At 41.8% G+C, this 13392-nt stretch overlaps 1 protein-coding gene across 6 annotated transcripts in view; it reads right to left on the bottom strand.

The window, feature by feature from the left end:
- Nucleotides 1-1168: 1168 nt before the first annotated feature.
- The window catches only part of SPATS2L (spermatogenesis associated serine rich 2 like), a 162760-nt gene continuing 150536 nt past the window's right edge, over nt 1169-13392 (bottom strand). For all 6 annotated transcript variants that reach the window (XM_081051672.1, XM_081051669.1, XM_081051670.1 and 3 more), the window contains 4 exons: nt 10088-10197; nt 7513-7615; nt 4582-4799; nt 1169-2067 (listed from right to left, as the gene is read on the bottom strand). In XM_081051672.1, coding sequence (XP_080907798.1) covers nt 1675-2067; nt 4582-4799; nt 7513-7615; nt 10088-10197 — 824 coding nt within the window. In that variant the 3' untranslated portion in view covers nt 1169-1674. The remainder of the gene's footprint in view (nt 2068-4581; nt 4800-7512; nt 7616-10087; nt 10198-13392) is intronic.

Here is a 13392-nt window from a genome sequence, read left to right as displayed (position 1 = left end):
GGAACTTGTTTGAGCTTTCTTAACCCCAAGAGCAACTTGAACGAGTGAGTCAGGATTGAGAGTGGCTGGGTCCAACACTGACAAACACACGTGCACTCCTGACATGGCAATCATTGTTTCCCTGTTGCAAGAATTATTTGACTCATCTTTAAAGCTGTCACATATAAACATATTTTTCAGTGGTGAGCCAAATCTTGCTACACAAAATTTGTACAAAGTACTCCTGTCTTGTAAAATATAAATTCAGGACCTCAGATGGAGTAAACGGGCAATGGCAGTCCTGAACATTTATCTTTCATATTTGAAGGAACTCTTCCTTCCTTCCTGGAATGTGACTTAACATTTAAAATTCCTATTAAATCTCTGGGTACATCCAGAGACCTCAGAAAGCCCTCTCCAGAGAAAGCAAACATCCTCCTGCACTTGGCAGAAGTGATGGATACTTGTGTGGCGAGCAAGCTCAGCTGCTCAGGGCTGTGCTGCGGAAGAAGATTGCTGCACTTTGTTTGCCAGACAAAATGTTGAGCTGAAAATAATAAGTATTTGCACTTGAAAGAGACCAACCAATCTGTAGGACACGTGGAAGTCTGATGGGAAGCAGTGTCCAAATTGAGCTGCCCTGCATTCAAAGATAGGGACTTGGAGCTACTTGGGGCTTGGGCTCCCCAGTATCCATTCTTCCTTCATGAGGTAGCACTAGCTCTTCTCCACACAGCCCCATGTAGAGATGAAACGGAATCTCAGGAGCAAGGCGGTCATTTTCTACTCATTCTAAATCCAATGCCAGCCTAACGAGGATAGGAGAGCTAAGATAATCAAGAGAAAGCCCTTTGGATCAAATTGGACCTAAGACATACTTTGATACTGGACTTTTCGGTCACCGAACCAGTGCATGTTTGTTGTTGAAGCTAGGCGGAACTGAGGTTTATGTTACTTGCAAACAAGGTTTTAAACTGCCGCACAGTTATCTCCATCTGCATGAGTGTAAGGTACTGGCAGGGGTCACTGTGAGGCATTATGTTTTCTGAAAGGATGCAGTCTCCCAAGAGAAACGGTATTGTACAGAGCTCTGGGCCACAACCTCTAGTCTCTTAAGTTTTCTTGAAAGTGCTACATGGTACATTTAATAATAAAGTGAGGCATCAATAAAAGAAACTAGCCGGGGGTGTCAAATGCAGCATATTTTAATTTGTTTCAAATAAAGCAATATATGTATATATATATATATATTTCAGAAAAACACCAGATGTTAAATTCTACAAAAGCGCATGTGTCTTCAGCAGATCATGTTTGTCTGATCAATAAGAATTTTTTTTTTCAACATTAACTCTCTAAACGACGATCAATGGACTGACGTCACTGCTACAACACAGGTTGCTACTGAGCCTCTGATCTTTAGCCACATGTTGATTTTCCTAACAAATGAGTAAATACTGCCTGGCTAAACTGCTGCAATGTCTTGATGAGAAAAATGCATCAACAGATCAAGCAAAGCCATGAAAGTTATGAAGCAAGCTAGAGCTGATTATTAGAATTAGTAAAAATGATTAAGAGAGGATGACACAACCATACAGGGTTTGTCTATTCTGATTGACTCTCTTTTGGCAGCGAATTGGGTCAGCACCTCGGGCAGGGAACCAAAACTGAGTGAAAACTGCTTTTTTTCTCTCTAGCTCAGGCCACCAAAGTCACAGCTGGGACTGAGAGAACCGTGGCTTCTGTGGAAACTTCTATTCTCGTGGGACAGAGATTGCACTGTGAAACCCTAGCGACATTCCCCCGGAAAGGCCGGGCCTCTGAGTTGTCTACAGCATGCTGCCTTCGTCGGGGCTTTTCTGAATGGGCCGGGGTGTCGGGGGTCTTTGTCCCCAAAGAGGCCTCTTGATTTTTGGCGCCACCTTTGTTTTTGGGACGGAAGCCGTTGTGTGGCTGTCTTCTGTGTTCATGGCGGTTGTTGCCTTTCACCATTGGATCAGCTTCATTACCACTGCCCTGTGGCTTGGCAGGCCCATTTAGCCTGTTGTGATACTGTGGATTAAATCTTCGTCTTTGGCTAGAAGACCCATTCTACCAAAGAAAGAAAAGATAGGTATTAGATGCCAATAAACCACAGATGACATCAGTAGACCTAAGGGAAACCAAATCTGTAAGCCACAGGTAAGCTTTTGTATACCTCAGAAGAATATGGCAACATGAAAATGAGGTCAAGCTGATAAAATCCTGAAGCTTACTAGAAAAGTAGACTATCTTGTAAATGGATCTCCAAGAGAATTACTGATGTTGAAAGAGAGGTCACAGAACTATAAGATAGACAATTCAAAACCAGGCCTAATAAAGCCCAGCAAGTAAGCTTCAAATATAACAAAATGAAATGTAACACAGAAGCAGGGCAATGATGATTCTCTACCATGAACATTTGGGGGACATTCTGTATAGACTATACACGGGAATTCTCATTACATTTATGAAGAAAAATATAAAATTCTATTTATAATTTTTCTTCTCCAAGGCAGTTTTTCTATTATATTTCAAAACAAATATCGGTGTTCAGAAATATTATCTTGGGTAAATACAGGGATGAGTGTATCTGATCTCGGAGACATGTGGAGGTAATATTTTCACAGAAGTTTTGCAGTTCTCAGCTAACAAATTTGGAAGCATCATACTGAAAAATTGGCCACCTTCAACAAACTGGCAACCAAGAACACAAAGGGATGAGTAGAGAGGAAACACTGGGTTATCCTGTCTATATCCGTATAGGGGAAAGATTTTTGAACTCTTTGAGGTAAATAATTGCCACCACTTATTGAATGCTTACAGAGTGCCAGTACCATCTCATTTGTCATCACAATCATTTTTTTTTTTTAATTTTTTATTGGGGAACAGTGTGTTTCTCCAGGGCCCATCAGCTACAAGGGCCCATCAGCTACAAGTCGTTGTCCTTTAACCTAGTTGTGGAGGGCGCAGCTCAGCTCCAAGTCCAGTCGCCGTTTTCAATCTTTAATTGCAGGGGGCGCAGCCCACCATCCCATGTGAAATTGAACCAGCAACCTTGTTGAGAGCTCATGTTCTAACCAATTTAGCCATTTGGCCGCCCCTCTGGAAGCTCAGTGACAGCTCATTGTCTTCAATCTAGTTGTGGAAGGCACAGCTCTCTGGCCAATGTGGGAATCGAACAGGCAACCCTGTTGTTCAGAGCTTGCGCTCTAACCAACTGAGCCATCTGGCTGCCCCCACATTCATTCTTAAAATAGTTGCTATTATTTGTTTTATTCTATAGATGAGGAAAATAAATTTAAGGGACTTGCTCAACGTGTACAGTTAGTAAATGGTGGAGCCCTTCCCTTGTCTGTCACATATTGTGTCCTGACAAGATTCACAGACAGGTTGTTGCATGAACACAGACCTTTACTGAAAACTAAACTTCTATCATTAAGATTTATAATTTTATGAGTTACAAACATACAAAGTTCTTAATTTGGGCACTGTGACTGGATGATATAGATTTAGGGCAGACCCATCACTAACACTCCAGGGCTCAGGGCGAGAGTACAAAGGCAGGCCCACATGCCATCTGTCCTGAATACTGTGTCTTCCCACCTCTGACTGTCACACATTGTGAGGGGGGCCTTGAACACGTGAATGTGGACACTTCCGCCTGCACAATCAGCTTTGTCCCCAGCCCCACAAATAATCACCCTTTGGACCTTGGGATGTGTAAACTTGTAATGTGCTCCAACCTCAAAATGCTGTATACAGGGAAGTGGTCCAAACAGACCTCGAGAGCAGGCTCCGGAATTCCAGAATTCCGGGATCTAGAGTTCTTGGAGCGTCCCAGAAGGGAGAGTACAGATTCTAGGTAGTCACATGTCCTTGGTCTTGCTTTGTAGGGAAGGGCCTGGAGGAGTTACTGTAAAGCACCGGGCCCAGCACATGGCTGTCTGGCCTCGGTCTGCAGTGTCCTAGCTTAGATTTATATAAGTGCATTTCAACTTAAACAGGAGAGCACCTGAAACGCTTTGCTGAAAATGATAAAACAGTGAGCTGGAAAAATAACTGTAGATAGCATTTAATCTGGCCTACGTTTTTAATTTTTATTAAACTTTCAAAAAAAATTTTTCAATGACAGTTGACATACAAAATATTATTAGTTTCAAAATATTATTAGTTTCATAGTGGTTCGACATTTATATAACTTTATTGCGAAGTGATCACCTCAATAAATCTAGTACCCATCTGACACCATACATAGTTATTACAATATTATTGACTATACTCCCTATGCTCTACTTAACATCCCTGTGATTATTGTTATAACTGGTCTCCTTTGTTTTTAAAGAAATGTGAAAGGGAAACTCAGAATAAGTTTTTGTCTTACTTTTAGTACGGGGTTTAATAATGAGCAAAGAACAAGAGCCTGGGTGGGACCCCAGGAACCTCCGCATCTAGCAGTTGCTGTTTTATTCCTTTGCAAACGAGTAGTTTCTTCCAGGTACCCAGCACCAGGGTCTGCAGGACCCCTGCAGGCAGCACAAAGAGACCCCTGCGGGCAGCGCAAGGAGCCAACCCAGAAATGCTTACCTGCTTGTTAGGTGGCATCGCCTGGTGAGAGCTGTCCACGGTGCTGGGATGGTTGCTCGCCATTTTGGGGTTTGCTGCTTTACCCTCAGAAGGCTTGTGGTTGGATGACTTTCTGGTAAAGTTACTCTGTTTTCCAGAGGTTGCTGCATGAGTGTTCAGCAGCGGCAGCAGGTTGCTGCAGGGAGTTCTTGAGGAATAGTTGTTCTTTGGATGTGTGACTGCAACAAGAAAGCACTGGGCGTCAAGGGCTGTACGACTAACATGGATGCCTCCATTAGGAGACGGAGAAACTGGCAGGAGCATCATAAAACATTTTTTTTTTGTTTGGAAAATGTTATTTGAAAAGACACCTTGGTGATTGGAAACCACCAAATTTCCTCTGTGACAATCACTGACCTGTGATTACAGTATAATCGTCCAAATTGGGAGACGTTTATAGGAATTAAGACACATCTGAGTAACTCTAATATTATTCCTTAGGTGAAGAATGACCAAGTGAAGAGGGATAATAAATCTTGGAGGGCCCCTTGGCCCTGTCCATAAATCTACTCTGCTGTCCTTGTCGGACCCCTAGACCACCGGTACTGCAGACGTGCGACATGCAGAAAGGGCAGGAGCAACGTGCACACTTGGCCCATCTGAACTATGATGTTCTGAGAGCATGGAACGGGGGTGATGTTGGGTGGCAGGGGTTTTGGTCACCCTGAGTCGTGCATACCCCTGACCATAGGACTAGCCCTGGCAGCACCAAAGATGCCCTAACCGCATCTTTCATATTCCATTCGAACTACATCATCTGGCCTTTTATCAAATCCATGTTCTACAGCGCCAATGCAAATATGCACCAATTCCAATGCTAGTATCAATGCAGGGTAATCAGACAGGTCCCCATGGGGCTCAGGCAGGTCTGTTCAATGTTTATTATCACCATTCCTGCTGGTTTTGAAAGGGGTGGTTACTGATGATATGATTTCTATATGATTTTACTGAATTGGGGCCCGAGGGCATCCATTCAAGGATAAAGTCATGACTCCCTCCCAGAGGTCACCAGAATTTGACTGCCAGGCTGGACAGTAAGACCTTTGAGTCTTACAGTTGTCACCAATTTTTAAAAGCAATTTTCCCTGCAACTTGTAGTTGGATCAGACTTAATCCTAGAATTCTTCCAGAGGATTAGGAGTGACTCGTGGGGATCAGAGCACATTAGAAGTGGAAAAGACAGGGATGTATCTTTGGTCCTTTCCTTTTATAGGTAAGGTGTGATGGCACTTTGGGGGCTGTGCAAATACCCCAGGGGATTTCAGTGGCTCTTGTATTCACTAGATCCAGTTGCATGGGGGCCATTACTTCCTACAGCTCAGGGACTGCTAACTGCTGGTTCAGCAGCTGTGAGCTCTCAATGTGCTCTTAACTAAGCTGAGAAGGAAAGGGCCCTTGGAAGACTATTGTCTCCAACAAGGGAGGCTGTTTTTATGTGGACACTTGGAATTTGGTAAGGGACGTTTCCTTCCACTAGATGTCACTGGAAGCGCTCTGGAGGAAAGCAGGTGAAGCTGCACATTCCCACCCCTCAGATCAGTGACTGTCACTTGGCATCCATCTGGCTCCCGCTTAACTTCAGGCTGAAGTGGAAAGTAGGATGGGCAATTCAATTTCTAACTGTGAACCAGACTGATGGCTTTTTTGGAGAGGGGGCACAAGCTGGGGGAGGAGAATAGCAAATGGATAGATTCTTTCTATCTATCCAAGGGAGGGTGCATATAGAAAAAAAAATAATTTAAAAGAAATGCAGTTAGAAAATCAGATAATTGCCGACGATATGTGAACAAAGATGCTCATGGCAGTGTTATTTTAATGGTGAAAACTGGAAGCGACCTAAATGTCCACAATCAGAGGACCACTTACACAAATTTTATTTAAATAAATTATGGACTAAGTATATTGACATGGAAAAAGGTCAACCATGTATTGTGAAATGAAAACAAATAATATTACCATGTATGTATGTAGTTAGTAAAGCACAGCAAATTATCATATGTAGTAAAATTATATAGGTAATATATAATTTATACAGTAGGTTATATGTGCATAAAAAGTGTGAAGGATACACAAAAGTAATGTCTGGTTCTGTTTAATATAGTTGTGTAACTTTTGGATCAAGGTTGTATTTTTAATACTCAGGAACAAAAACCAATTTCCACTTTGAAAAAAGAAAGTGTAGCCAAATCTCAATTGTTCAGCTGACTGAAACTGTGGCTATACTCTGTGTCCCTCACTAGTCCTTCTTTCCTTCTTGTGGCCGCCCTGAAAGCCACTTGAGTGCTCATTCCCACCTCCTCTGGTGGGTGGGCTGGAGTAGGGGAAAACTGGATCAAGCCAGTTTGGTTGCACATTAGTTGCTCTAATTAAGGCTGAATAGCAAACAAGACTAAAGCTAATGGCTGAAGTGAAGTCTTTCATTATCTGCAGACTTCACTCAGCACAGAACCTGGGGAGAGGCTCGGGGCGCTGCTGAGAAGCACACGCACAACAGCTGGGCCCTTCATGACAGTAGCCGATTGTTCCCAGACTTATTAGGGAGACTCTCAGTGTAACAGGTTCTCTGTAGAACCAGGCTATTTGAAATGAGAGGAGCAGTTTATCTGGCAGTGCTTAAGGGAAGTTTGTAAAAGGTATAAACTAGTTGACCTGTTCTGTTCTGCTAAGTATTAAATCCTGGGGATTTACTGATGGGCAGTGAGTGGCATTTGAAGACTCTAAGTTCAAATCTTGACATTTCTAGTGACTTGTGGCATGACCTTAGATCATTAAATCTCTTTAGACCTCACTTTAGCCTCCCTGGGGGACCGCGCACCTGACATTTCCGGTATTAACTCCAAACAGTGCCAGGTTTCCTCACAAAGAATTATTTAGCAAGTATGCAAAACTTACTTTCTCCGCAGAGCATGATTTGGGCCTTTAGCTGTTCAATGTCACAGGAGAATCGGGCAGCTTTCCCGAGCTCTTCATCATATTTACGCTCGCTGACAAAGTGCTGGAAGAAAGAGATATAAACCAGGAGTTCGCCAATGACAGAAACGACTGAGGCACACTGCAGATGGGTTCACTCCTGAGTTCTGCTACCACTGGTGGTGTTACCCCTGCCAGCTCTGCAACCAGGAGAATCCACTGACTCAGGCTTGGTTTTCATCTGCCTGGAGCACGATCACCTTCTTGTTCTGGGAATATGTGCGGGTCCTGTTTTTCCCCTGCCTGGGCTTAGACAAAACTGTGATACAGGCAAAATGGACTCATCCATTTAACCTTTCAGCACTCCTTGCCCTTCTTCCAACAGTTTATGTCCTGTTGCATTTGGGCAGTCTTCTTAATTTGGCCAATATTCTCAGGTATTACCCCTCCAGAGAAGCATGTCATCTTCCCTAGACATCCATCTCTATTTTAATAGGGAATCAGGACGTCCAAACAGCTTTTAGTAACTAGTAACTTGAATGGTAGAATTCCAAGTGCTGTTAAAGGAGGTGGGAAAGAGATTCTTTCTCGTTTAAAATTAAGATCTATGTGTAGATGGCAGAGTGAGAGATATAGAAATAACTATGACTCAGCCTCTCCTTGAGTTCACCAACAGACTTTACCACATGGCAGGGGAAGGAGATCCCACTAAGTACAATATAGGGTAGAATGTGGCAGGTGCTTTAGAAATAATCAAAGAGGAAGAAATTACCCTACTGAGGGGAATGAGGAGTTGTGTAAGAGGAAGCATTTGACCTGGAACATTAAAAAAATTATTGAACCCTTACCAGACATGGGCCAAATTCTTAACAGATTATCTCATTTTCATCTGATTGTAGTATAATGAAGTCAGTACACACTATTATTATCTCTATTTTACCGAGGGGGAATTGAGGTTCTAAGAATATGGAATTTATTCAAGGTTGCAGAAACTAGATTGTTTCACCCCAAAGCCTGTGCTATTAACCATTTTATGTTGAGTGGGATTTTGATTGGCAGAAATGAAACTCGAAAGATGATTAGGTTTCAACAGACCAGGAAACTGGCAACTTTATATTTCTCACTTGACGTTCTAATAAGGGGGTGGGGGGAGATAGATGTTGGGAAATATGTACTGGAGTCCAGTCATGGATTTCATTCTGAGGGGAAGACCAGATCTGCTCTGAGGTATGACTCTTAGGGTAGATGACCAGGCTGGAGGGTGACGTTGGAGGCAGGAGGACTAATTAGGAGGCCATGGTAATTGAGTGAGTGGGAGGTACCAAAAAGCAGAAGAGAAGTTGAGAAAGAAAAGACCTCTAGAGCTTCTCAGGACCCTGGGGGTGGGGTGGGGGTGGGAGGGGTCCTTATTCCCGTGGGGCTCCTTTTCATGCCTAATCAAAACGGAGGGGACTTGAAAGTTATTGCCACTGTCTACCATACTTCACCAGTTTTATGCCCAGATGAGCGAACAATCCTACTTATAAAGTCTGCAGCAACTGTATCTTCAAAGTACTCTAGTTCCCAAGAAGTGGGTCAGAAGCTGGGGAGGGGAGAAAAAGAGAGGGGGGGGAATACTGTGGAAAAAGAGAAAAAGGGGAAACTTATAAACTGTAAATTTCTATTTTGTTGTACATACTTGTTTTTGCTTTTCTGGTAACCATTTTTTTTCTCTCTGGTAACTGTACCCCAACGCAATTTCAAAGATTCACAGTCTTGGTGGGTCTGTCAATCAAGACCAATCTCTGCTAAACAGTGGATGTGACCCAAGCGGAAATGAATCAGAATCTCTCTCTTTGGGATTTAATCAAGTGGGATGGCACAAGGCTGATGACGTCTGGCGATCACGCATTCTGCTGGTGCCCTGAAGAGGGTCTGGTAATTATGGTGCCTATATTACCCAGCAACTGCCCAGGTTTCTGTCTAATGGTAGCCTGGAGTCTTCAGATCACACTCTGTCCTGGTGAGCTACACTCATACTCTTTCAAATTTTACTTGTTCTTGAGATGAGCCAGGGTCAGTTTCTGTTGCTTGCAACTGAAGAAATCTAACAAATAACATACTTGTGGGTGGGATTCTGAATAAAAGGGTAACTAAGCTAGACAAGGACGTAGGAATAAAGTCTCCAGATATTACGCATTCTTTAGAATCCTTACTGTTATACCAAGTTCATGTGTGTCTGTTCACGTGTGTTTTTATTACATACACTTAAATTATATATGGTGAAAATAATATCCCCCATGCCAGCTATAATTCATGGTTGAATACATTTTATGTAGGTCAGTCTCCACTAAGAAAATAGCTTGTACTTCTCCTCTGTATTACTACATCCCTTCAAACCACAGTATACTTAAATATAGTGATTACATGGTTCTTCACCCTTCGGTCCTCTCTCCAGCCTCGTGCAAGAAAGCTGGGTGTATGATGTTAGATCCTTGGAGTAGCACTCTATGGGCGCAACACCAACATAACCGCGATATCTGGCTCAGAGTTCAGGCTGTGATATTTTACAACTGACCTTAATTTCTGCCCTGAGTTCGGCCAGTTGCATCTCTGCCATCTGACTGGCTAGATCGGTAAGTCTCTTTAGTTCTTCTGCTTTCTTCTGACGAGCAGTCAGGATTTCCACTGCCAAATAAGAAGGAATAATACATTAGGGCCAGAGCTTTAAACATATGAAATGACCTACTTTCTTGGAATCAGTTCTCCCTCCACAGACTGACTGCTTTATTCGACCATGACTGTTTTCTGAGTTGGTCATCGGGGTGGGTTTGCTATTGGTGCTCATTACCAACCACCCATGTCCTTACCCACCAATCCCCAAACCAAACATGGTCCTCTGATGCACTGTACGCCCACAGCCTTCTTCCTTTGCCTCATTGGCATCTGATCTCGTTTACTTAATTTGGACTTTTAAATTTCTGCATTACTCAGAACAGCTATCTTTGAAAAGGATACTTATTAAAATCCTATCTGGATATTGCAAAGATAGGACATTAAGCAAAATTCATTCTCCTATGTGCTGTACTATTAAATTCCTTTTTATTTTTTTTGTACTATTAAATTCTACCAGCGTCAAACCTTATGAACTTTAACACATACTCATTTAGGGCAACTAGCTGTGTTATTGGAATAGGACATAAAGGTTTTACTTTATTAGTTGTTTTGTGAGCTAAAAAAAATTTCCTCTTCAATACTGTGCAGATATGTTTCCATTTCGCAACCAGACAGAAGTTCCAGAGCAGAGTGTCCAGGGTCCTGTCTTTGTTATAAGTGGCCCCAATGGAAAAATTTCAAGGGTGAGTCAAAGGCCCTTTGAACTGGATTCGTGTGCATTCTTTAGCATCTGCACATAAAGAGAGGACACCAAGGGAGTTCTCTGGCACCACTTTTCACACGTCTGTCAGAGGACCTAAAGGATCAAGTAGATGTAGTAGCTCACAATGTGTGTGTGTGTGTGTGTGTGTGTGTGTGTGTTTTCCCAAAGATCATGGAGCTCAAAAAGCAATGAATACAAACCCGTCACGTGAGATTTAAATATGAAGTCTGATCTTCCAATAGATAGACTTGTAGCTCTCTAATTCAAGCCACATATGAAATGTTTTCATTTCTTTTGTACAAGTATTTTGAGTTAAAATAAGAGAGAAGTCCATCTAAGTAAGATGATATGCACATTGAATTCACATTTTATTCTTGGCTGAACAAAGTCAGCTGCTTCATTGGAACTGACTCACAGCCTCCATGCAGAGCCCAACAATGTGACTTCTCAGTGTAAGCGTTCTTAATTTGTTAATGTCAAAAGCAGTGATGTTAAAAACCCAAAAGAAGTTCAGAAGCAATCAAGAGTTAAGAGTTCTTGCGAACCATAAACCATTCTTCAGACAGCCTGAGACGCATTATCTTTGTATGCTGATATCAATGTTGAGATGTCAATAAAATAAGCAATCTATAACCCATAAACCCTAATCGCCTACCAAACTACTCGAATCATGCTTTGACTATTTACCAGGACTCCCCCTGCCTCCCACTTACAATACCATGTAGCTGGGCAGAGGGTGATCTATGCTTGGCTATCTTTCAGAATATAGAAGAGCTAGTGAAAAACTTGTCCTGATGATGGAAGTGAAAGGAATTTTCATCTGAACATTGACAATGTATTACTGAATGATGTCCAAGGTTACTCAGGCAGACTAGAGGTCACATAAAGGTGGCCCACTATTATTTTTGGCTACAGAGTACATATGTTTTGTTTGGTCCACACATTGCAAGTTAATTTTTCAAATTAATGGCCCACATTTGTAAATTAGGAGATTCCATTTGAAAGCTGAATTTCTGGCTTCTCTTAAAATATTATTCCCATCTGACAACAACTGGCCAGAGCCGAGGACTTGCTGCCCTTTTTAGATGGAGCATGGTCATGGCCAGTGTGCCTCGGTCCCTCCCCGCCCTGCTTGGCTGATTAATGTTACCTGCTTGGCCCCTGTAGGCATCTTCAGTCACAGCAGAGACTGCACATATAGTTACTGTGTCTACAACACCGATATCCTGGTCCACAGTGGGTACCCAATATGTTTGCTGAATGAAGGATTGAATGACTGCATCAATTCCGTACTTAAAAGGAATATGCAGAGAAGGACAGAAGTTCCTTTTCAACAGGGCCCACTTACGAATACCTAGGACTCATACCTTTGATTGATTATTTCTTGGCCAACCTATGGAAGGGTCTCATGTCTGGAGCAAGGGAAAACAATTCTTGAGTAAGAAGATGAAACAAAGCACTTTCTTCTTGCAAAGATTAAAAAGAAAAAATTCTGAAGGCAGAGACTTGACAAACAGCTGATAAGTAAAGGGGCAAGCAGATCCCGAGTGACTATACAGTTAAACAGATCTGACTTTTCTTAATGGGTCATTTACTGGACTGGTAACAATTAGGGGCAATTGTTCTTTTTGATTAATTAGGGGCAATTGTTCTTTTTGATTAAGTAGAACTTGTACAAAAACAACAGATTTTGTAGAAACAGATATAAGAGGGCCCTAAAATAGGAATGCAGGTGCAAGATCACCAATAATTCCTGAGTTTACACTCATGCAAATGTGCATGGAAATGAATACTTTGCATCAGCAAGTGATGGGATGAGTTTTACATCATTAACATTTCAAAGCCTTTCATTATGAAAAAGCCCTAAAATTTGAGATGTAAAGCCAATATTCTTTGGGGGGAGACAACATTTTCACCTCAAAAATATCAATCACAGAAATTAAAAGCAAAACCAAAATGAGATCAGATCCTAAGATTCACCGATCCTAAAATTTAAAATAGCATAGTAAGTATGTTTTGAAAACATTACCCTTTCGTAAATCTGTTGAGGGAGACAGTTACATACAGCTTTAGATTTTCATGGCACTCAGGACTTCATTATTATTGTTTAGGTGCTTTTACAAACAGTATCTGTATGCTGATATCTATTTTCTCAATAGGATTTATAAATTCTTTCAAATTTTTGGAACCTATTGGAAGCCTGCTCTTACTGCTTGAACCATGGAATATTTTAGGGCTTCTCAAATAACACTCTTTAGCAGAGAATGTACTTGAGGGGGAAGGCAAGAGTTGGGGCAGAAGTAGCTTAAGTACAAAGATTCTTTGAAATCCTTTTTTTCCTTAAAAATTCTTGTGAACATTGCATTTTATTTCATAATATTTCTGCATTCCTGTTAATATAAAGTAATGTTTTCTTCCCAAATCTCTTGTAAACGTGACGCTCCAAGATCATACCTATGTTGGCCTTGAATTCCCTGGGCATGCAGACAAAGTTTGCACTACAA

Source organism: Rhinolophus hipposideros (assembly GCF_964194185.1).
Source record: "Rhinolophus hipposideros genome assembly, chromosome: 6".
NCBI lineage: Eukaryota > Metazoa > Chordata > Mammalia > Chiroptera > Rhinolophidae > Rhinolophus > Rhinolophus hipposideros.
Note: the sequence above shows the minus strand (reverse complement) of the source record. Positions and strands in the feature narration are given on the sequence as shown.